Source organism: Salmo trutta, chromosome 3, assembly GCF_901001165.1.
Source record: "Salmo trutta chromosome 3, fSalTru1.1, whole genome shotgun sequence".
Lineage (NCBI taxonomy): Eukaryota > Metazoa > Chordata > Actinopteri > Salmoniformes > Salmonidae > Salmo > Salmo trutta.
In genome coordinates this window covers 51330643-51356455 of record NC_042959.1, presented here as the reverse complement: position 1 = coordinate 51356455, position 25813 = coordinate 51330643, and the positions used below count along the sequence as shown (strand labels likewise).

Below are 25813 nucleotides of genomic sequence, written 5' to 3'. Positions count from 1 at the left end.
TCATTTAGAAATACCTTTCATATAAAGTAATTGCCTTTCACAATGCAATGCTCACAATACTTTTAATATGATCCTGTTCTCATTTGTGTAATGAATACCATGGGAGACAGAGAGCTGGTTTCAAGCGCAGGGCGCAGCAGGTGTTTATTGTAAAGGACCACAGGAGGAGGCAGGTAGCTGGGTCCAGGGGCAGGCAGAAGGTCATACACAGGGTGTCCAAAAAGGCAACAGTACAGGCAGGGAAAAGGCTAGTAACGTAGTCCGGGGGATCAGGCAAGAGGTTGATGACAGGAAATCCGATAGGCAAAAGGTCAGGCAGGGAATAGGCAAAAAGGCGTCGTTAGTGAGGATGGTCAAAAACAACGATACACGGAAGGACTCATACTTGAAAAAACAGCGCTACAAATAGAAATGTGTATCAACACAAACAATACCTCACAATGATGGGGGGCAAAGAACTGAACTAAATAGTGTGTGTAAATGACATAAAGGTGTGTGAACAGGTAATCATAATTCAGGTGATTGGGATCTGGAGAGTGAGCTGCGTTCAGGGGATCTATATGTTTGAGAGTGTGAGTTGGAAGCAGACGTTACAATTTGTTTTACAGACCTGCCAACATGCACGCATTTTGCGTAGCAACTACGCAATTCTCTGTCCATGTACGATTTTACGAGATCCGAGTTAAAAGTACGTAGAAATGAATAGGGCCTGATTTTTTTTACACACATATATATATATATTTAATAAAAAATACATCCACTGAGTAAATCTAACATCCCGATTGTCGAGCTGCAACACACAGACATGTACGGAGTTTGTGTCAACGGACATGGAGATTAATACATCATTATTCGACGTAGCTGCCCCTCCTGTTTGTTGTGATGCTGAGTTTGCCGACTGTCAGCTGTACGTAAACACATGGACAAATCCCTTTTCTACTCCGTGTGTTGTGGAAAGGTGAACACTAATTGTTTCAAGCTAACGTTAGCGAACATAAGACGGACATTCAGTGGGCTCCAAAGTGCCAGCAGTTCACTCGCATTTGCTAGTGAAAGAAATTAAATGCAAATACGAAAAATAACTGGTCGCATTTGTGCGAGTGTGATATACATTTAATTCTGCGTCCCATTAGTTGTATTTTCCACGTAACATTACGAGGATCACGCAACCTGATAGACTGTAATTATGATCCACGTCACAAAAATAATCACAAAAGTATAATTAAATATAAACATATTGGCATTAAATGGAGTCGGGAGTTTAGAAGACTGCGCGATGAAGAATGAATAAGTGTCCGGTATTAGCTATAGAGGCAATGCTTCTAAAATGTCTTTGCACTAGATTCTAGCTTTTATCAATTTAAAAAAATCTGAAATGATGTATGCGCTGCAAAGAAATACATAGGCACCTTTACATAGGCTGAAACACCGAACTTTTCTAGCGAACAGTGCTCAGATTCTCATTGCGGCAGCCTACTTAAGCTTTGTGTAGCCGGTTTGCGGGAGAAAGAAAACCCTAATTCGTCCCGTGTTACGTCTCCAATTTGCCGCGGGCGTCTGGTACTCTAAAATGTTGGACAGGGTTGGTAGGTCTGAAATACAGTTGACCGTCACTTAATCTAACTGCGTTTAATGGTTAACCACTTAACCGTTTGGTACCCTATAGTTTTTAAGATTTTGTCAACTATATATGGATTTTGAGAACTACAGAAATAAAATGTGTGTTTGTAAAGTATAAACATCTAAATTACATGTATCATACATGATAACCATACATAATGACTACTCGTTATTGCTAATTGATTTCACATAGTGTTAACCACAATTGGTCACCACATAAAAGGGTGGGTGTCAACACTTGCAATTTCTTTCAACATGGAGCAGGATAGAGAGGAAGAAATCAGAGAGGTGAGCATGGACCCTATCAAAGAGGTCAAAGAGGTGGGCATGGGCCCCATCAAAGAGGTGGACATCAGAGAGAGGGTGGCAGATGGTAGGGAACTGTTGTGTCTAGTGAAATCCGGGCCATCATCGTTGACCATGTGGTAAACAGAGGCCTTACTATGGCAGAGGCTGCCAGATTAGTTCACCCTAATCTGAAAAGATCAACTGTCAATTCGATCATGAGAACATTTTGCCAAGAAAACCGGTAAGTTTGTAGGATATGCACCATTACATTTACAGTAAGTTACATATTGTAATGTATGTAAATTCACAAAACATGTTACAGTATTCTTACAGTATGATCTTTTGACAGTATACACTGTTCTACCCTCAGAATTGACAGAAGACCCCATGGTGGTGGCCGTGGTCGTGTGCTGACAGACGAGCAGGAGTGCGCAGTGGTGGAAACGGTGAGGGCCAGGACTGACATACGGCTGTCTGAAAAAAAGCAGGCCATTGAGGAGAATGATGACACCTTTGCCAATGTGGCATCCATCAGCCTACCAACAATCGCCTGCCTTTTGAAACACATTTAACTGGTGACTTTTGAGAGAAAAATCGACCGGGTGAAACAACTGCGTCCGAGTGTGCTCAGGTACAGCACTATGTACTGTTTTACTGTTACTATGATGCACATGCTACTTAACAATATCATATTGGAACTATGCCGTAAAAATAACTAACCAAAATATATTTTTAGCGGGTGATGGTGCTTGATGCTGCTGTGAACCATCACAAGCTCCCCCAGGACTGCCGCGCAGAAATATCAGCCCACAGACAGAAGCACAAGATTGAACTTCACTCAACTTTCAAGAGCAGTGGTCACCAACGGTTGATCTCCAAACATCTCAGGCTGCTGGCGGTAGGTGCACCCGATTTGCGCGGTGGGTAGGTGAACTGTTGCCATTTTGAACCATTTCATGTGTCTGAAGGTACAAACTCTGCCTTTCCGGCGGGCCCAGAGAGCAAATCAATTGCGCTATAGGTCTACCGCTGGCCAATCAGATGGCTCAGATGGCCGTTTCTGTAGTAACGTAGCAGGCATAAAAGAAAGCTACAGCGAAGTTCATACTGTGAGATTTCAAAACATTTAAAACCACGACTTGAGAGAGCCTGTCAACGAACACAGCAAAGAGATGCTGTTCATGTTCTTACTAATTACTGTCAACACTTTGTATTCAACACTTTTATAAGGAATAAAATGCTAATTCTTCCTATTTCCACTCAGCACTACAACAAGCATTGCAGCAGTAACGAATGAATAGGAAAGTGTATCTATAGGCTTGCGTTGTTATTATTAGCGGCTTGGGCTTTGTGGTTGCTAATTTCGCTATTACCAAATGAGGAGAGACAAACTTAACACACACCAGTCAGAGTTATACTTAAACTACATGTTTAATTATAAGAGCTTTGCATTAGCACTTGACTTTCAACGATTCACCATTTCTAATGAACCGTTGAGAGTGTCAACACAATGGCTACTGAGATCTTTATAGCAAGATCCACCCCCTTTTGACATGACAAACCACAGATAGTTAGGAACGGTTCACAAAGAAAGACTGTTACTTGAGAGAGGAGAATCCACAGCCAGATAGCATTCGCTATAAGTTATCGTTCAGTTTGGTCCCCTTGACGAGGTTTCTAATCTCGTTCCTGGTACTTCATAGTACAAAAACACCAACTCATCCAATAGCATATATCAATTGTCAACTCTAAATACTCCCATCTCAAGCAAATCCCCTCTTGACCCCACTCCTGGACAAGCTCACTGAGGGGAGTGAGCCTCCAGGTCATACACTATCCCAGGATAAGTGCAAGATCTAGAGAGAGGACATACAATGGTCCCAGACACTGCCATAAACCTCCCCACAACATAGAAAAGGAGGGAGTGACTTGCGCACAGACATTGTGGAGACAAGTAATTGGTTCCGCATTAATCACGCCATCCCTTCACATGGTTTAAGAATAGGTAAAGACACATTCACATATGAAGACAATGTTTCATTCTGACTTCTCCCCTCTCTGGGCCCCAAGTGACTGAGCCCTAGCTAAGGGAAAAGTACAACTGTCAACACCAGAGTCAAAAAGGGCACACCATCCTAATGACAAGTATCTCACATAAGCATATTATACAAATAAAACATCTTAATTATCTATGTTACCCAACTAATTCTGATTCATCCGGCACAGCTTTTTTTAAAAATATAACAGAATATTTCACTTTCTCTGTTCATAGGAGTAACAGCATGAATTTGTGCATGAGGCAGTGTGACTCGAGTTTAGCCATCAGCTGGAAGACGGTGTCCCTTTTTGGTCAGTGTCAATGGAGAAAAAGGAGAGCGGATGTCACATCCTGACCAGTAAAGGGGGTCTTTTGTCATTATAGTTGGTCAGGGTGAATTTTGAAATATAATTAAACAAATGTCTCCAAATACAATGCATTCATTGTCAGGGCAATTCAAGCAAAGCCAATATGCGGTGATAATGTATTGGGCCTATAGCTTACTGCACAAACCTCATTGCTACAGAACTGTTTTTAATTGGTTAATGTTGCATAGGCTTACGTTTTTTAAGTCATGTTAAAAAAAAATCTGAGTGGTAGATCTCGGCTTGCATTTTGACTGATTTTGACTCAGAAAAGGTTGGTGACCAGTGTTCTAGAGTTTTCCCTGTTAACTCTATCAACGTTTACCTTTAATGTGGCAATGGTGATCGAATCAACTCAATATTAGCCACTTTCAATGCAACATACCGAAACAAAACTAACTATGTAAGAGATTTTGTTGTAGGCAAAACGCATCGGAGTAGGATTCTATTGCATTGACATGCAATACTCAGCCCGTAATTTACACAGACCGGTGTGGCATAAATGATCAGAGCTTCAGTAGACCTATATGCAAATAGACCATTGCCATATATGGATCTAGGCCATTTACTTTGAACTAAACTGTGTTTACAGCATGAGCGGTCGTGAGTAGATGCACATGTTTTGAGATCAAAGCCAGAGCTGCATGTAGCCATGTGCGCATTTTGTTCTTATGCTTTGCTAGTTAGTGAGTTATTAACCCATTTATAGATCCTTTGTAGTCAGCAATAGGGGAGTGATTGCTTCCTACAGGAGCACAAAACCTGTACATCTTTGATAAGTGAGTCAGGTAAAGAGCTTTTTTTTTTTACTTAAAGGGGCAGTATTATATTTTGAGACAGGCTTGAATAAGCCAAGTAGCCAATAGGCAGAGGATAGTATAATTTGTCTGATTCTCTGTAATAATGGTATGGGAATAACAATTCATTTTATTTTGTATAGTGGTTTCTTTCATCAAACAACACAACATTTTCAGTCACCTCCTTGTCTGAATGACAAGTGGATAAACATGTTAATATCAAGCCTTGTATGTTTTTTTCTGAAAATCTCATGGAATCTAGGCCTTGAAACCCACACATTGGCTACTACTGTAGGCTGACTAATAGAACAGCTATTTACATGTTAAAATGTTATGGGATGCATTTTCTCCTTTGTTTTTGATGGCAGGCCACTCTGGTAGTACTACATTATGATCAAATAGCTACAGTAGCCTACATTACTTGGATCCTACAACGCTGCACACCTTATTGAGCAGCAGGCCTGTTACGGTGAAGGGGTCACCTATATCATTGTGTGGGATAATGTCAGGTTCAGTGGAGATTTTAGCATGTAAATCTTGGTGGGGAAAACTCCCCAATTTTTTTTTAGATGCATGCCAGCAAAGACACTAAACAATACATTAATTGCACTATAACGGCGACAAGTGGTGCCCACAAACTGTTAGGGCCTACATAAAGCTGTCCCAACAGCAGAGCTTTCTTTCCAGCACAATGGAGTGAATCCTTACCACTGCTACACCTGTCTATTAGCAGAGCCTTGTCTGGCAGCAAAACAATTCATTCAGCCTCGTTTACTGCCTTTTTAAAAAACATAGCTGATATGGTTGACTTGCTTAAACAAATGTGGTTTCTACTGTCAATTGAGATGTACAAAATATGGCATACGGGAACGATGAGTGGAGGGCGCCAGGCTACCTGTCTTTACACGCACGAGTCACCATCATTACGCGTAGCACCGCTCATTGGACTCACCTGGACTTCTTCACGTGATTGATTGCCCCTGTATATCTGCCTGTTCCTCGGTGGTGTTTCCTGTGTCTGCATTAATTGTTGTTATGTGTTCCTGTCCAGACGCTGCTCCTGTGTCGATCCTTTCAGATTAAGACGTTAATGAGACGGACATAGTCAATATAACTATGTGTTCAGCACTTTTGAAATGTACAGCAACAGAATGCAGAACATGGGCTGCTCTTACAGTATTTTCCCTGTACACCAAGTCAGAACCGTAGGATAAAGGGGGCATATAAGCTGACAATGAAAGCTCTTACAATATTAAATTACATTTCTCAAAAACAGGTTATAGGCTACATGTGCAGCACCACCGAGTCAGAACAGTAATGTTAGGTGAAATTAAGAGGTGAAAATAGACCAAATTATTAGGGTGAGGCACATGGGCTACTAACAGCTTACTACACAACATACACTTATGTATACTGTAGCTAAGAAAGTAATACTATCTCCCTTGCATATTATATCATTTATGCAGCAGCATACAATACATTATTGGATTCACCTTGGCTTGTGATGTGCTCACTTAAACGGGCTGCAATTTTGGATGTCTACCCTTACTAAGGACTCAAACTTCAAAAATGTCCCCATGAGTGACAGAACACTGAGCCAATCATGTATTATTTCTTACATTGTTAGCCCAGAAAATCTAAAGTGTTATTCCATACAGCCGGGAAGAACTATTGGATATCAGAGCAACGTCAACTTACCAACATTACGACCAGGAATATGACTTTCCCGAAGTGGATCCTTTGTTCTGACCACCCCCCAGGACATTGGATCTGATTCCAGAGGCCGACCCAAAACAACGTCGCCACAGAAGAGGTAGACGGAGCGGCCTCCTGGTCCGACTTCGAATGCGTGCACACCACCCATCGCTTCCGAGTATATTACTCGCCAATGTCCAGATAACAAGGTAGACGAAATTAGGGCAAGGGTTGCTTTCCAGAGAGACATCCGGGATTGTAATATTCTCTGTTTCACAGAAACATGGCTCTCTCTGGATATGTTGTCGGAGTCGGTACAGCCACCGGGATTCTTTTATGCGTTGCGCTGACAGAAATAAACATCTCTCTGGGAAGAAGGAGGGCGGGGGTGTATGCTTCATGATTAACGACTCATGGTGTAATCATAACAACATACAGGAACTCAAGTCCCTTTGTTCACCTGACCTAGAATTCCTTACAATCAAATGCCGACCATTTTATCTCCTAAGAGAATTCTCGTTGGTTATTATCAAAGCCGAGTATATCCCTCCTCTCAAGGAACTTCACTGGACCGTATGCAAATTGGAAACCATATATCCTGAGGCTGCATTTATTGTTGCTGGGGATTTTAACAAAGCAAATTTGAGAACAAGGCTACCTAAATTCTATCAGTATATTGATTGTAGCACTCATGTGGGCATGGCACTGGATCACTGCTACTCTAACTTCTGCGATGCATACAAGGCCCTCCCCCGCCCTCCCTTCGGCAAATCCGACTTAGACTCCATTTTGCTCCTAACGTCCTATAGGCAGAAACTCACATAGGATGTACCCGTGACTAGAACTATTCAACGCTGGTCTGACCAATTGGAATCCACGCTTCAAGATTGTTTTGATCACGCGAACTGGGAAATGTTCCGGGCAGCCTCAGAGAATAACATTTTATACGCTGTGAGTTTATAAGGAAGTGCATTGGAGATGTTGTACCCAGTGTGACTACAGTGAGGGGAAAAAGAATTTGATCCCCTGGTGATTTTGTACGTTTGCCCACTGACAAAGAAATTATCAGTCTATAATTTTTATGGTAGGTTTATTTGAACAGTGAGAGACAGAATAACAACAAAAAAAAACAGAAAAACGCATGTCAAATGTTATAAATTGATTTGCATTTTAATGAGGGAAATAAGTATGAGGGCTCTGAGTGTGGTGTCAGGAAAACAACCTCTCCCTCAACGTCAACAAAACAAAGGAGATGATTGTGGACTTCAGGAAACAGCAGAGGGAGCACATGCATATCCACATCGACGGGACAGCAGTGGAGAAGGTGGAAAGTTTTAAGTTCCTTCGCGTACACATCACGGACAAACTGAAATGGTCCACCCACACAGACAGTGTGGTGAAGGCGTAACCGCCCTCACAAACTTTTACAGATGCACAATTGAGAGCATCCTGTTGGGCTGTATCACCGCCTGGTATGGAACTGCACCGCCCACAACCGCAAGGCTCTCCAGAGGGTGGTGCGGTCTGCACAACGCATCACCGGGGGCAAACTACCTTCCCTCCAGGACACCTAAAGCACCCAATGTCACAGGAAGGCCAAAAAGATCATCAGGGACAACAACCACCCGAGCCACTGCCTGTTCACCCCGCTATCATCCAGAAGGCGAGGTCAGTACAGGCGCATCAAAGCTGGGACCAAGAGACTGGAAAAACAGCTTCTATCTCAAGGCCATCAGACTGTTAAACAGGCATCACTGACACAGAGAGGCTGCTGCCTACATACAGACTTGAAATCATTGGCCACTTTAAAAAACGGTTCACAAGTCACTTTAATAATGCCACTTAAATAATGTTTACATATCTTGCATTACTCATCTCATATGTATAGTTGAAGTCGGAAGTTTACATACACCTTAGCCAAATACATTTAAACTCAGTTTTTCACAATTCCTGACAATTAATCCTAGTAAAAATTCCCTGTCTTAGGTCAGTTAGGATCACCACTTTATTTTAAGAATGTGAAATGTCAGAATAATAGTTGAGAATGATTTAGTTCAGCTTTTATTTCTTTCATCACATTCCCAGTAGGTCAGAAGTTTACATACACTCAATTAGTATTTGCTAGCATTGCCTTTAAGTTGTTTATCTTGGGTCAATTGTTTCGGGTAGCCTTCCACATGCTTTCCACAATAAGTTGGGTGAATTTTGGCCCATTCCTCCTGACAGAGCTGGTGTAACTGAGTCAGGTTTGTAGGCCTCCTCCTTTTGCCCACAAAACTTCTATAGGATTGAGGTCAGGGCTTTGTGATGGCCACTCCAATACCTTGACTTTGTTGTCTTTAAGCCATTTTGCCACAACTTTGGAAGTATGCTTGGGGTCATTGTCCATTTGGAAGACCCATTTGCAACCAAGCTTTAACTTCCTGACTGATGTCTTGAGATGTTGCTTCAATATATCCACATACTTTTCCTGCCTCATAATTTTCCTGTCATCTATTTTGTGAAGTGCACCAGTCCCTCCTGCAGCAAAGCACCCCCACATCATGATGCTGCCACCCCCATGCTTCACGGTTGGGATGGTGTTCTTCGGCTTGCAAGCCTCCCCCTTTTTCTCCAAACATAACGATGGTCATTATGGCCAAACAGTTCTATTTTTATTTCATCAGACCAGAGGACATTTCTCCCAAAAGTACGATCTTTGTCCCCATGTGCAGTTGGAAACCGTAGTCTGGTTTTTTTCTGGCGGTTTTGGAGCAGTGGCTTCTTCCTTGCTGAGCGGCCTTTCAGGTTATGTCGTTTTACTGTGGATATAGATATTTTTTTACCTGTTTCCTCCAGCATCTTCACAAGGTTGATTTGCACTTTTCGCACCAAAGTGCATTCAACTCTAGGAGACAGAACACATCTCCTTCCTGAGCGGTATGATGGCTGCGTGGTCCCATGGTGTTTATACTTGCGTACTATTGTTTGTACAGATGAACGCGGTACCTTCAGGCATTTGGAAATTGCTCCTAAGGATGAACCAGACTTGTGGAGGTCTACAATTATTTTTTCTGAGGTCTTGGCTGATTTATTTTGATTTTCCCATGATGTCAAGCAAAGAGGCACTGAGTTTGAAGGTAGGCCTTGAAATACATCCACAGGTACACCTCCAATTGACTCAAATGATGCGAATTATCCTATCAGAAGCTTCTAAAGCCATGACATCATTTTCTGTTTAAAGGCACAATCAATTTAGTGTATGTAAACTTCTGACCCACTGGAATTGTGATACAGTGAATTATACGTGAAATAATCTGTCTGAAAACAATTGTTGGAAAAATTACTTGTGTCATGCACAAAGTAGATGTCCTAACCGACTTACCAAAACTATAGTTTGTTAACAAGAAATGTGTGGAGTGGTTGAAAAACGAGTTTGAATGACTCCAACCTAAGTGTATTTAAACTTCCGACTTCAACTGTATATACTGTATTCTATACCAGCTACTGCATCTTGCCTATGCCGCTCGGTCATCGCTCATCCATATATTTATATGTACATATTCATATTCCATCCCTTTACTTATATTTGTGTGTATTAGGTAGTTGTTGTGGAATTGTTAGATTACTTGTTAGATATTACTGCACTGTTGGAACTAGAAGCACAAGCATTTAGCTACACTCACATTAACATCTGCTAACCATGTGTATGTGACCATGTGTATTTGATTTGTGACCCTATACCTCCTCCCATACTCTCCTTTCCTCAACCCTATTGAGGAATTATTTTCAGCATGGTGGTAGAAGTTGTACGATCGCTTTCCCCAGGAGCGTGCCACCCTCATTCTGGCCATGGATGAGGCATGTGACAACATAATTTCAGACCAATATTAAGCTTGGATTTGCCTAACCAAAAGGTTTTAACCGCAATGCATGAACAATGACATTCACTGTGATGTGGATGAGAATTTATGGCCAAATGCTAAACATTGTTTTATTTTAATTTGTTACATTTGATTACAGACAGTACACCTATGTTGCAATTATATATATATTTTTTAATATGCATGAATGATTGTAGAGGATATTTTCATTGATCACACCTTTGATCACACATTGGATACATTTTCTGTCAATTTTGTTGGCTAATGTAAGTGTATTGCCTAATGTGAAAACTGTGAATCTACTGTAATTAACAGTACTGTAACATATTACTTTCAGAACTTCTAAGGGCGATTTGAAACACGTATCTTGCATTGTTTGCTATTGGATTAACTGGTAATTAAAACAACTAATTTGAAAAGATATTGTTGTGTTTAGGTGATTTTAAACCAATTCTCATTACATTTCACAATAAACTTGAATCAATGGTTGTGTGGTGAGAGATGTTTATAATCCAAATGAATGCACAATGACAGGTTTTGAATGAAAGACTTGCTGCATTACAAGTGTGACTAGTTTGGTATTTTGTTCTAAGAGTTGTGAAAATGTACCACATACTTGTGAAAATAGCCCTAAAGCGATTTAAAAAAATCTGTAATAACATGGTTGCAGATGAGACCTGTGTAGATGCACGGTAGTTCCTGCCAAAGCTTTCTATGTAGCTCAGGTGGAACCGTCTGTAATTAGAGCTTTGTCAGAACTGTTGATCCATCACGTGATGACATTCTCTGTTGAGCTGACACACTAAGGCTATTCGGCACCACTCACACCAGCTGCAACTACCTCGTACAGTAAATCAAGTACATTGGAAACTGCATGTGTTACACACTAGGCTAAGACATTCAAATTCTATTTCTATGATATAATAGCCTTGTGGTGTAGTGGTAACAGTTGCTTGTGACAGAGTTCTCCACCTTTGATGTTTACCTGTTAGATACACAAACAAAATACATCAGGATTGCAGTGAAATGTGTCCTAATTTAGAATGGGGAAAGTAATTCAATTTATTCTCTGCAGTCAGCGGTCCACAGTCATATCTACGGTACAATCAAGTCTATAAAATCACACTTTCAATCATGTGAGAGGATTTCAAAACAAACTCACTGAAACAAGTCACTCCAGAAGCACTCCATCACAATTGTCCTTTGAGTCTAAAGGTCTGGAAATGTCAAAAAATAGACTTGAGTTAATTGTCAGGAAGCAAAAGAGATGGAGGGATGACGAGAGAGAAATAATGACATAGAAAGTGAAGTTACAGTATCTGGTATAGAGTAGAATGGAGAATATGTACCATAGACATCCTTTGATTCACAAATTACACTATCTCTATGGTGTGTACATTTGCACAGTATAAAGTATAAATGAGCAAATACTTAAGACTGGCTCTTACTCTTTTATTAGGGCCAGTTTTCGGGCCCTCAGGGCTTTGCGGGCATCCCGCGCCTCGTGTTCAGCCCAGATCTTGTTGTAGCAGTGGATCAGCACCACGATCATCCACAGCTGCAGCACCACAATTAGCACGTACATCATGATCTCTGACACCACCGACAACAGCTCCCGATTGGCTAGGAGGAGGAGAGGGAGTGCTTTGCAGAGATCATGTGTACGTTACTGTATACATTCATTTCTATAGAGCGCATGTAGAGTTCAAAGTGAATCTGAATACTTTTAAGTAGATGGTTAATGGGCCTCATTTTCAAATAGGTATGGATGAGGAAGTAAGAAAAGGAAATGTGGATATTTAATAGTATTTTTGGATTCATCATATCATCACATAAACGTGTGTTACATAAGATGCATTGTTTTTTTACTAAGAGGGAAAAGAGTCTAAACAGCGTGGTCAGACTGTGAAAACCATGAAGGAAGAACTTCAGGACTTTGTCACATACACAACAAAGACCATTAAAGAGAGATTGATTTAAAAAGCAATAGATAGCAGAAACATTGTTCACTGGGAGGGATCCCCATTACCTTCGGCCACCACAGTAAGCTCCACCTCCTTTTCCACTGTGATATATTCATTATCCAATGGGAGGAATAGGGTGCGCTGGAAGGTGCAGCGATAGGTGCCTGTGTCATTAAACGTGACGTTGTGAATGAAGATGGCTCCTATCTGTACATCCTTGCTCCCCATTGTTCCCTGCCACTCTAGCCGGTCATTAAAGTCCTCATGGAGTGTGTTGGGGTGTGGGTGGTCATAGTGAAAGATCTTAAAAGAAAGTAAAACACCCACACAGTGTTAATACACTTCCAGATTATAAATTACGTAATATTTCACCCATGGTATTACACATGCATTCCTCTATACCAAATTGTTCCATATTGTCATTTTTAGCCTTTCTACTGTCTTGGTAGTCAAGTCACATTTTATTTACAGTGCATTTAACAAGTCTCATTACACTTTACAAAAACATTATACACTTACATAATACACACTAATTAATACATAATACACTTTACAGCTAGTCAGTATGTAGTAGGCCTACTTACATGGATGTACTCCTCCTCTCCTGTGGCTCTGAAGTGCCAGTCAACCGTGGTATAGGCCGGGACTTCCTCTCTCCTCTTACAGGAGATGCAGCCCATGAGGAAGCTCTCCCCGGCCACCGCCTCTGTCATGGAGTCCACCTCTGCACAGCCCCCATGACAATGTGGCACTTGGGTAACCAGGGGATCATGGTGCCAGAGGCAGAGTAAGAGGAGTGGGGAGTTGGGGTCAGAAGAGAGAAGAGCAAGGAATTAGACAGCAGTTTGACATGATGACGAAATACTCGCCCAAGATCAATGGGGTCATAAATAACAACAACACTAAGATGATCAGGAACAATACATCGTATTGATAATTATAATTATGTATAATATAATAACCAAGCTAATATTTACAATTTTTGTCGGCTACATATAATTTTATAACAGCAGTACACACTTGACTTTTGCATTAGGCCATAGCCTTATAATATGTTATGCTGGCTGATTCGTTATCTTTTTGGTCTCAAATTTTTTAAGGGAAAACTTACCACAAAGAACAAAGACCAGGAGTGACGATAATAACTGTTGTATCATTTTTCTTCCAAAACTCTTGTCAGCAAATGAATAAATTAAAATCCCCCTATTTTTATTTTCTTGCTTTACTCCGCACGAGTTTCTTCTTGCATGAAACGGAGTGAACTAATTTCCAATAGGTTGCTATGTTGTTAACTTCGCCATTGTTAATCAATACTTTTTCTACCTTATTCTGGCATGTTCTGATTTCCGCTTAATCCGAGTTGGTTTGACATTTCCAATTGATAACTGTTCAGATAAAAACGGATTGAAGTTTATGTATGATTATCAATTAATCTGAGTCTATTACTTATTCATTTGCTTCAAGCTACGCGAATAATAACAATACAGAAGCTATCGATGCAGTTTTCAGCCTACACTCTAGTCTACACAGTATGAGTTCGTATTTGACAATGCTATTTTTAGACCGTGTGAATACATGCCTGTCTTGAATGTCCAACAGTTTTAGCGCACCCAGGCCAAGGCGAAAGAGAAGTTGAAATCAATGTACTATTGCATGATAGCCAAGCCAACCAAACCTTTCTAATGCAAATCATAGCCAACTAATTACCATATGGGGCTGTTTTTTGCACACACCTTTTAAGCTTTGTTTTAACCAACAACCTATTCTTATTTTATCAATCAATTCAATTGTTCTTTGTTTGGATTCTTTCAGTGGCCTATGGTTTTGATTGAACGGTCTGTCAATGATCATTCTGGTTTTAATCTCTGAGAATAGATGGACCCTATAGGCAGTAATGAAACTGCAGTTGTAATACACATTGGCCAATTAACAGTTTGGTTATGAAGGATGATTATTTTGATAAACATTTTGTCCACACTCTAAGTTGAAAGAAAAAAAATCAACAAATAAGTATTCAGTTTACTATCACTGACCAGGAAATGTGACATAATGTCAAATTTGTTAAGCAAATGAGGCAAGATAAAGACATGCGTATGTGTATTCAAATGTGTGCCTGTCTATAGTTTGCTTATAGGACACACATGATGCACAACTCTATAATGTTCCAGAATATCAAACAATCCATGAATGTATTTGTCATTGTTGGCCTTTCCCAGTAGTGTCAGAAGTAGGATGGAAAATGAAGTTATTATATTCTATTATATTTGTAATAACTTCCTTGCCAAAAGCAACATTTTCATCAACTGTCAGTCTGATGCACAGGCAGGGTTGACTCAGCATCAACAAGATGTATCAGATGTCATCAGATATCTGTTATCAGCAATCTGAAGCTCATTCAATGCCAAATGACTTGGAAACACAAGGCTATTGCAATAGAAGGCAAGGTCAACAAAACAGATGACTGAAGGACAACATAATGACAAAAAGACCCAAGGAGCAGATAGCCTATGAGAATCTAATAACATGCAGTCCATCACCTCGCTACCTTGTCTGTATGTACACATGTCTACCTCACATGTTTTCAAATGTATTTGTTATGTGAGGAAATCTCAGCTGGTTAATGAAATGTGCTCTATGATGTACAGTCATTTGATATACGCAATAACAAGAGTTGCAATTCATCTCTGTCAAGGAATGTCTAGGTCTTATTTGTATGTTCTGGATGTCCAGGAAAGGATCATGTGATGCAACCACACACACAGGTTTACTTAAACCTTGAGGGTTGACAACATTAAAGCTTTAAAGCTAAAATGGAGTCATGATAAACACAGTTACAGTTGTGTATGAAAACTGATGCCTGTTGATGTAGGGGGGGTATCCATTTGTTATGTTGCTTTCACCACTCCTGTATAGGACACACACACCTCCCCTCTCTTTATTCCAAACCACACATGCTGATGTTTTTTTATTTTTAGCCCAGATCTGATTTCTAGTTCCACATTCTGCGAAGGGAAGCGTTCAGCAACACATCTCTCCGTGACCTGGTTTGCGCAGGCATAAACTCAGATTCTCGTTGAGTCGTTGGCACCATGGAACTGGAGCTGTCCAGGTGTTTATAACCGGGTGTAATTACCACGAAGCGCGAAGATGTAAACCAAAGATTATTCAGGTATGGACGTATAATAGTGTGATAGATTTTAAATTTAAAGTGGTTTATTTATCATATGAAATGTAACAAACGAACATACCAACGTATTTTTTTGATTTTATATTTCTTTGCATTTTACATACAGCCCTGTAGGCCATATGTCCCTGAAGTATCAATCATGATGTAGACAAAATGTAGACTGAGCAGTCTATTTCTTGAAAAACTTTTCACAAGTTTTTTGAGGTTTTTTGAGGTAACGGCTAAGACAACAACGTTATAGCCTAGTTACACAGGTACTTATACAATATATGCCTACACATGGAAACGAGGGTGAGCAGAGAGAGCATATTGTAAGTAAATATTGTCACGTGCATAAACACTGTCCATGTCTCTGTCCCTGTCTAGATGTCATACACAAACATTGACCTGTTGTTGACCATTGCACTTTCATATTAACCTTAATATTATACATTTATACATACATCTTGTTAGGCTACTAAAATTCTCCGTTTTATTAATTATTATTATAAAACATTGTCTGTTGTTGTCTGTTGTTTCTCTGATAGAATGTCCAAGTGGTGAAACCAAATGCTCTTGTTCCCTGTCAATATCCCCTTCTTGCTTTCAGTCTTCTACCAGAACAAGGTGACCTGTCCTTCACCCAGGCGCCTGCAGCCGCAAAGTATTCGACTGCATGGATATCGCATCTCTCAGCTCGGCCCGAAATGAATCAGTTACAGCTCAGAGAGTAGCCGATAGCAGCATACACACACAAGCGTTGCAGCAATGGTGGACCACTGTGACCTACCTCATGAAGGTGAGTTCCGGACTAATAAACCTATATTAATCAATAATATCAAGGATGTTTCATGATAATTTAAATATGTGTATTTACTTGTACTTTTCCTCTGTGTGAAATTTCAAGCGTGGTTAAGTCCATTATTTTGCATATCATTATTGTGACTGCACACATTTGAATCACAAGAGGGCGCAACAAGCCTATTCCTGCCCTTTATCTAAACCATTCTATCTGCATTAATGGACATGGTTTTAAACAGCTCCCATGGTATTAAGTCATTAATTGAGAGGCATTACAGATTCACAGATTGTTGTGGGCGCTATCCATGCAATGTGTATTCTAGTGCTGATCGTTGAGATGGCGCTGATTCAGTCACCTGTGGCTGAATAAAGTTTCACAGTTTTAAGCCCGCCCTACTAGGATATAGCCTCGTTTGATTCGCTTAAAGTGCTTCCCATCGTCATGAGAACCCGTTATTTGTCATCCAGCGTCTTGTCATCAGACTGTACCACAAGTTTTGGGGAAAGGGTTACAATTAGAAATTATTATGTAACAATGTGTTATTATTTAGTAATATTTTAAAGCATTTAGATAAAAATCAATCCACAGGTATATATTTGTGTTGCTTCGGAACATAATGTTACATTTTACAAGTAGTCAGGAAATATACTAATATATATGACTGTTGATGCCCCCCCTCTTCAAAGTTTTTGTTTGGCTCTGTTGAGATTCTGCTACGATCGCTTTCTGTCTTGCGAAAGTGCTAGACGCAAACATGGAAAACATTAAAGTTTCCCATATAAGACGCATCATCGATGTTTAAGACAACAAGATAAAAGCACAATAAATACCAGCGAGCAATGTAGCTAGCGTTAGCAAGCCAGTTAACGTCAGACCAGCAGACAACGAACCGCGTTACCCGGTGCGTAGCTAGCTGGCTTACGACGTCGTTAGCATAACTAGCTAATGGTGTTGTTAGCTAACTAGCCAACAGTTAGCTCGCTTCAACTAGGCAAATGTCGGAATAAACAATACGTTGACTGCTTCTATGTTCCACCAGTAGCTAGCTACGTGTATATTTAACAAGGAAGTTTGGCTGGTTAGCTAGCTAACTATCTTGTCAGTCAGGTCTATTTCGGCGAGCTGCCTGGTGTATTGGCAGCAGGAGTGGAGGGTTTTACATCTCAAAAGGATGCTGCTGATGGGATCCTGTGAAAAAGTGGATTTTAATATCGCTCCTCGCACTGTCGCTCGGCTTGTCTTCGAAGCCGAGCAAGATAATCGAAATGGGGGAAATTCATCAAATGGGAGGTAGGAACTGAATGCAAATGTTGACCGTTTAAAGTTTGTTTTGTGCAATCAGTCAAATGTATTTACAAAACCCTTTTTGCATCAGCAGATGTCACAAAGTGCTTAGACAGAAACCAAGCCTAAAATCCCAAACAGCAATCAATGCAGGAGATGTAGAAGCACGTTGTTGGAAACTTCCTCAGAGGCTCTGAAGATATTGAAAGCTTTGCAAGCTAGTTAGCTAGGCTAATTTTAGCTAACTAATTACAGTACTGTCTTTTTATTGTACCGACCAAAGACTAGATGTTTAACGTTAGTTAACTAGACAGACTGTATTGAATACAGACTGGGTAACGTTACTGTATTAAAACGCGTTTGAAGTTGACGTGACGACGTTGAAGTTGTGAATAATAGCAATCTAACTGTTAACTGATAACTTCTTGGCCCTGCCTGAACAAAATTGTTGTCATCTATGCAGTGGCGTTTGTAGACCATTTCAACTGGGTGGGGGGGGGGGGGGGGCAAGCTGGGTCCAGTTGTACTGTTAGAGGGGCCAGTTACATTAGACGTTATTGTTGTCATATCGTTTTCTTCACTGCATTGCAGGCATTAGCAGGCATTAGCAGGCATAAGACCATGTTCATAATCATCATCGTTGCCACTGTCTAATAACAGATGTAAAAAAGAACGATAGAAAAAATGTGTTATGCAAAAGTTTTGGGGGGGCCACTAGGGGGTCCAAAATTGTTGTCACAGGGGCACTGCCCCCCCCCCCCCAGAACCGCTAGTGCATCTATGCCATGATCCTATTTTACCCATGCGTTTTTTAAGTCTGGAGCCAGGTTAGTATTGCACCTACGGAAACATGATTTGGGGAAGTCCTTGCTGTTGATGATTGTCTTAGCCCACCTGAATCTCTGTAGTGTGTTTTATTGCTGGTTTTCAAGATATGGCTGTGTGAAGCAAAGATTGAGAGTGTCACACGAGTATTACCATGGATTAGCAAACAAAGTCATGCCAAGATTTCTCTTGTGCAAACAGATGAGCAACTACACTGTAGGGCTTGGGCCTTGACTAAAACGAGTGCCTGCACTTACCTGCCTAGTGGTTAGAGCATTGGACTTGGACTGAAAGGTTGCAAGATCGAATCCCCGAGCTGACATGGTACAAATATGTTGTTCTGCCCCTGAACCAGGCAGTTAGCCCACTGTTCCTAGGCCATCATTGAAAATAAGAATTTGTTCTTAACTGACTTAGTTAAATAAAGGTAAAAACAATTATAAAAATTGAATTGGTCAAAAGAAGCTAGACAATAGACACATTGTCACAGACATGATAATATGTGTAACATATGTTCTTCATCTGTGCTGTCTGGCTGAGAGAGTTGATTTTTGTGTTTGTCTTTGTCGATTAAAATCGCTCTGCCATTTCCTGGTCGCCTAATTTCAGTTTGTGACAAAACAAGTGAATATAGTATAGAGAATCATTGTACCATCTAAACCGCTGAAATATATTTTTCATACTCAAATATATTGTATTTTCAGCTGTTTGAAGCTGGTGTACAAAACCAAAAGTAAAAGATGCAAAAAACGAAACTTAAGAACTGGGAGCATAGAAATAGTGCACAGATCTACCGCTTCTTAGACATCCTATGTGATTTTTGTCGGGTCGCCGCAAAAGTGACATTTTGCAGCTTTAAGAATGAAAAGAGGGGATGTTGATGTGGTTGAGCTGGACCTTGAGATTTGAAGGAGGGGAGATGTTGACGTGTTGTTGGGGTGTTTGAGCTAATCATTGAGATGGGATAAAGGATTGTTGTACGTATTGTGTATGTTTTTTGGTTTTAAAAAGTACTTTAATAGCGTAATCTCTCAGCATTTGACTCCAAGTGCGCACTATAATCACTTTTACTGACTTAATACCAGAAGGGAGCAAAGCTGCAAAATCTGCCTCACAGCAATTTTAACCAAACGATGCATCAAAAGCAATCAGACACCACTGATATTGGACACGGAATACATAACTTCCATAGATCTGTCACTCTGACGATCAATAATTCAAAACAAGCGGTCTGTGTCATGCAGTACTTCCTGATACCATTTGAGTTCAGATCTCAAAACCAATAGAAATAGACATCAACATGTATCAAAGTAACTGGGATCATCTTTTGTCCAGAAAATTGATCTTCTACAATGTTCGTTTTTTTCTGTCTATTAAGGGAGAATTAGACTGTTAGCCAATACTACAGTCTCTCTTCTCCTCAGCCCCCTGCTACAGCCGGACATAGATCGTTATCTCTCCCACCGCAAGTTCAACTGTTGCTATGAGACCAAATGTGAGACTGCACGCCCTGTGAACTTGGCTCAAGGTAAGAGGCACATCGAAGGAGAGACGGAGACATCGGACAGAGGGGGAGTTGCGGAAGAGGAGGAAGTGAGGAACAAAACTACAGACTACTGACAAAAAGATGCAAAGAAGCCCCACGCACAGAGCATGAGGTGGAGTGTTGGAAAATATTAGAGAGGGAGAAGACTGCATTGTATTAGCTTTTTAAATTCAATGAGGGTCCCACCCTGGTTTCCTGCTGCAACATTATTGACTGAAATTAGCGGGAGAAGCTAAGCGGCTATAACTTAGTGTAGTACTGTCATGCCCTGCACTACCATGGAGAATAAAACCTGCCTTCCATAATGGCATCTTTCATACTGCACCATCTGGACGTCACTGGAAACATGAGGTACGTTCACAATTGTTAGCCTAGCAGGTCTAGGACCAGTCCACAATTGATTTGTACCAAAAAGCAGAAGTTGTGATCGGAACTCAGACCAACTTCCTCAACATCCTGACTTGGTGTCAGCATCATCTGCTTTGCCACAGCAAGCCTTCATTGGGGTGTTTTGAAGTAAAACAACTGGTCTGAAGAAGCTCTGAGAATGATGACCATGTCTGTGCTAGCCACCAGAAAGCGGCGGCTCCATGACCCAGCTCGTCCCCATCCCCACGCTGAACATCCTCCCCCCGTCCTCAGACACTGAGGCCTGGTCCCGCTTTCCCAGCCCCCGGCCTCCCCGCCGCCACCGGCTCTCCCACCCCCACCGGAGCAGAGGCCGGACCAAGAAGAGGAGCGATGGAGAGCAAGAGGAGTCATCCAAACCCCAGTGGGACGGCACTGAGGAGGAGGGGGTGGAGAAGGTGAAGGGGAGCGCCACTCCTCAAAGAAGCCCCTCACCCCTCTTGCCCCCCCACGTGGAGGACGCGGTCCTGGGCCCTTCCCTGGACCTCTTGCTACCCCCGTCGTCTCGCACCTCCTGGTCACGTAGCTCATCTCTCGGCCGGCGCTCACGCTGGTCCCTCAGGAGTCTGCTCAGCAGGGAGTCTGACTGGGACAGCTGCAGGTCAGTGCTCTTCTCTCTACTCTCTAGGACAACCAGGCAGCCAGAGGCCTCAGGTTCCCTGCAGACTCACCTTAGACCCCCCCTCAAGGCTCTCCCATCTAGGGATGGGCTCAGTTATCTGCAAGCTGCAGCACATTGGTTCATGGCCTTGTAATGTACTGAATCAGGGAACTGTAACTTAAGGCACTTAGTGCATTTTATATCTAAGCATCAGGCTAAATGATAATTCACAGGCTACATACTTCAGTGATAGTAAATCAGATAAGATAATAAATGTCACTGTTTGACAGCGATTGGAGTGGAGTTATCTGTAATGGCACACCACAAGCCAACTATTTGGAAAGGGCACAGCAGAGGGCTTATTGGTTAAGCACTAAAACCGCAGAGGGCAGATTATGCTGTTATAGTCCTGGTGAACTCCAATCTGGGTTATGTCACAGTTTGATTTGGTCAGGCAGGCAGAGGAGCATGTTCATTATGCTCTTATAATATTTCACATAGTATTTCAGAGAACAAAACCATTAGCCCAGGTCACAATATTAAAGGTGCTACCTCGCCATAGTTGAAGTAAGCCTGCATCTTAAATTCTATTCTAGATAAATTGTAACATTTTGAGATTGAGAGAAATAAGCATATGAAGACAAAGGCATGAGGCTGAAAAGAGAGTACGCTAAATTAAATGTTAGGGAAAACGAGAGGCCTATCTGTTGTAGCTTAGAGAGAGAGAGGGAGAGAGAGAAAGACCTCCGCTTGGTCAGTCACAAGGAGCAGGGAGGCGGGTTTGTGTGCACCGCTCATCCTGCTTAGAATCCATGACATCACCGCCGGCCAATAGGAGCTCATGCTTCGTCTGATGATGTCACCTCTGTCCAATTGGAGGGGGTCTCTGGTGGTGCTGCAGTGTCCTCGGTGAGCCTGTTAAAGGACCATCCAGGCAGGCAGAGGGTCTTCATCTCTCCGCTCCACATTAACAGCAGTGCCCTTGTCCTGTTCATTTACCAACCAGTTTTATTGGCCCAGGTTTTGTTTAATGAAACATTACTTATAATTTTACAGCTTCTTAATGATACTGCCTGTATTTTCTATATAAGGTGCTTAAAGCTATATTTATTAGTCAAAACAATAACAAAGTGGCCACCCCACCTCTGTTTTGGTAAAAAGCTAAGGGATGGGCCTGGATAAATGTAACCACTTTCAAATTCAACTTTTTTGCTTTTACATTGTTTACAGTAAAAAAAAGCTAATATAATTTCTGATGGGATATGACAGTTGAACTAAGCTCATAAGTTATAATCGTCAAGAATCAATGGCTATATATACAGTTGAAGTCGGAAGTTTACATACTCTTAGGTTGGAGTCATTAAAACTCGTTTTTCAACCACTCCACAAATGTCTTGTTAACCTCTCAGGGGTCGTAACAGCCAGTGGAATCCTGTGGCGCGTTATTCAAATACCTTAGAAATGCTATTACTTCAATTTCTCAAACATATGACTATTTTACACTATTTTAAAGACAACTCTCGTTAATCTAACCACACTGTCCGATTTCAAAAAGGCTTTACAACGAAAGCAAAACATTAGATTATGTCAGCAGAGTACCCAGCCAGAAATAATCAGACACCCATTTTTCAAGCTAGCATATAATGTCACATAAACCCAAACCACAGCTAAATGCAGCACTAACCTTTGATGATCTTCATCAGATGACACACCTAGGACATTATGTTATACAATACATGCATGTTTTGTTCAATCAAGTTCATATTTATATCAAAAACCAGCTTTTTACATTAGCATGTGACGTTCAGAACTAGCATACCCCCCGCAAACTTCCGGTGAATTTACTAAAAAGTTACTAAATTACTCACGATAAACGTTCACAAAAAGCATAACAATTATTTTAAGAATTATAGATACAGAACTCCTCTATGCACTCGATATGTCCGATTTTTAAAATAGCTTTTCGGTGAAAGCACATTTTGCAATATTCTAAGTAGATAGCCCGGCATCACAGGGCTAGCTATTTAGACACCCAGCAAGTTTAGCACTCACCAAAGTCAGATTTACTATAAGAAAAATGTTATTACCTTTGGTGTTCTTCGTCAGAATGCACTCCCAGGACTTCTACTTCAATAACAAATGTTGGTTTGGTCCCAAATAATCCATAGTTATATCCAAATAGCGGCGTTTTGTCGTGCGTTCAAGACACTATCCGAATGGTAAAGAAGGGTGACGCGCACGATGCTAAATATTCCATTACCGTACTTCGAAGCATGTCAACCGCTGTTTAAAATCAATTTTTATGCAATTTTTCTCGTAAAAAAGCGATAATATTCCGACCGGGAAAGCGTGTTTACGTTCAAAGAGAGAGAAAATAAAAGCATGGGATCCCCTCGTGCACGAGCCTCAGTCTGATGGTACTCTGACCGGCCACTATCCAAACGCGCTAATGTTTTTCAGCCAGAGGCTGGAATTACATCATTCAGCTTTTTCCTGGGTTTTGAGAGCCTATGGGAGCCGTAGGAAGTGTCACGTTACAGCAAAGATCCTATATTTTCTTTAAACAGAGCCAAGAAGAACAAGAACTTGTCAGACAGGCCACTTCCTGTAAGGAATCTTCTCAGGTTTTTGCCTGCCATATGAGTTCTGTTATACTCACAGACACCATTCAAACAGTTTTAGAAACTTTAGGGTGTTTTCCATCCAAAGCCAATAATTATATGCATATTCTAGTTACTGGGCAGGAGTAGTAACCAGATTAAATCGGGTACGTTTTTTATCCGGCCGTGCAAATACTGCCCCCTATCCCCAACAGGTTAACAAACTATAGTTTTGGCAAGTCGGTTACTGTGTGCATGACACAAGTCATTTTTCCAACAATTGTTTACAGACATATTTTTTTTCACTTATAATTCACTGTATCACAATTCCAGTAGGTCAGAAGTTTACATACACAAAGTTGACTGTGCCTTTAAACAGCTTGGAAAATTCCAGAAAATGATTTCATGGCTTTAGAAGCTTCTGATAGGCTAATTGACATCATTTGAGTCAATTGGAGGTGTACCTGTGGATGTATTTCAAGGCCTACCTTCAAACTCAGGGCCTCTTTACTTGACATCATGGGAAAATCAAAAGAAATCAGCCAAGATCTCAAAACAAATTATTGTAGACCTCCACAAGTCTGGTTCATCCTTGGGAGCAATTTCCAAATGCCTGAAGGTACCACGTTCATCTGTACAAACAATAGTATGCAAGTATAAACACCATGGGACCACGCAGCCGTCATACCACTCAGGAAGGAGATGTGTTCTGTCTCCTAGAGATGAACGTACTTTGGTGCGAAAAGTGCAAATCAATCCCAGAACAACAGCAAAGGACCTTGTGAAGATGCTGGAGGAAACAGGTACAAAAGTATCTATATCCACAGTAAAACGAGTTCTATTTCCACATAACCTTAAAGGCTGCTCAGCAAGGAAGAAGCCGCTGCTCCAAAACCGCCATAAAAAAGCCAGACTAGGGTTTCCAACTGCACATGGGGACAAAGATTGTAGTTTTTGGAGAAATGTCCTCTGGTCTGATGAAACAAAAATAGAACTGTTGGCCATAATGACCATCGTTATGTTTGGAAGAAAAAAGGGGAGGCTTGCAAGCCGAAGAACACCATCCCAACCGTGAAGCACGGGGGTGGCAGCATCATGTTGTAGGGGTGCATTGCTGCAGGAGGGACTGGTGCACTTCACAAACTAGATGGCATAATGAGGAAGGAGAATTATGTGGATATATTGAAGCAACATCTCAAGACATCAGTCTGGAAGTTAAAGCTTGGTTGCAAATGGGTCCTCCAAATGTACAATGACCCCAAGTATACTTCCAAAGTTGTGGCAAAATGGCTTAAGGACAACAAAGTCAAGGTATTAGAGTTGCCATCACAAAGCCCTGACCTCAATCCCATAGAAAATGTGTGGGCAGAACTGAAAACGTGTGTGCGAGCAAGGAGGCCTACAAACCTGACTCCGTTACACCAGCTCTGTTAGGAGGAATGGGCCAAAATTCACCCAACTTATTGTGGGAAGCTACCCGAAACGTTTGACAGAATTTAAACAATTTAAAGGCAATGCTACCAAATACTAATTGAGTGTATGTAAACTTCTGATCCACTGGGAATGTGATGAAAGAAATAAAAGCTGAATTAAATAATTCGCTCTGCTATTATTCTGACATGTCACATTAAAATAAAGTGGTGATCCTAACTGACCTAAGACAGGGAATTTGTACAAGGATTAAATGTCAGGAATTGTGAAGAACTGAGTTTACATGTATTTGGCTAAGGTGTATGTAAACTTCTGACTTCAACTGTATATGCAACAGAAAAGGCCATGGCTGTGAATGATAGTCATCTTGTCATCAACACTTCATTGATCAAGTTGTGGTGAAATCCAGGCATTTTCTGTTACATTCCAGTGTTTTGTAACACTGACTCTAAATTTGAATATTTTTTTGCTGACCCTCTGAGAGGACACGTGAAATTATTAGGCCTGAGACTATTTTGAC

General features: G+C 41.1%; 2 protein-coding genes across 4 annotated transcripts in view; one reads left to right on the top strand and one right to left on the bottom strand.

Annotated features, from left to right (window-relative positions):
- Window positions 1–11153: 11153 nt before the first annotated feature.
- Window positions 11154–14227, bottom strand: si:ch211-225p5.8 (sodium channel subunit beta-1). Its single transcript, XM_029738395.1, has 6 exons — window positions 13742–14227; window positions 13215–13381; window positions 12696–12933; window positions 12115–12289; window positions 11829–11883; window positions 11154–11651 (listed from the first exon to the last, which is right to left on the bottom strand). Exons 1-5 carry the CDS (start codon window positions 13785–13787, stop codon window positions 11838–11840), a joined length of 672 nt encoding a protein of 223 aa, XP_029594255.1. The 5' UTR covers window positions 13788–14227; the 3' UTR covers window positions 11154–11651; window positions 11829–11837.
- A 3053-nt stretch (window positions 14228–17280) lies between these two features.
- LOC115177513 (protein Aster-A) overlaps window positions 17281–25813 on the top strand; it is a 37769-nt gene continuing 29236 nt past the window's right edge. For 2 of the 3 annotated variants that reach the window (XM_029738362.1, XM_029738356.1), the window contains exon 1: window positions 20836–21262. In XM_029738362.1, coding sequence (XP_029594222.1) covers window positions 20844–21262 — 419 coding nt within the window. In that variant the 5' untranslated portion in view covers window positions 20836–20843. Of the gene's footprint in view, window positions 17889–20835; window positions 21263–25813 lie in introns of those variants that run through there. The other variant, XM_029738379.1, reaches the window with a different exon arrangement.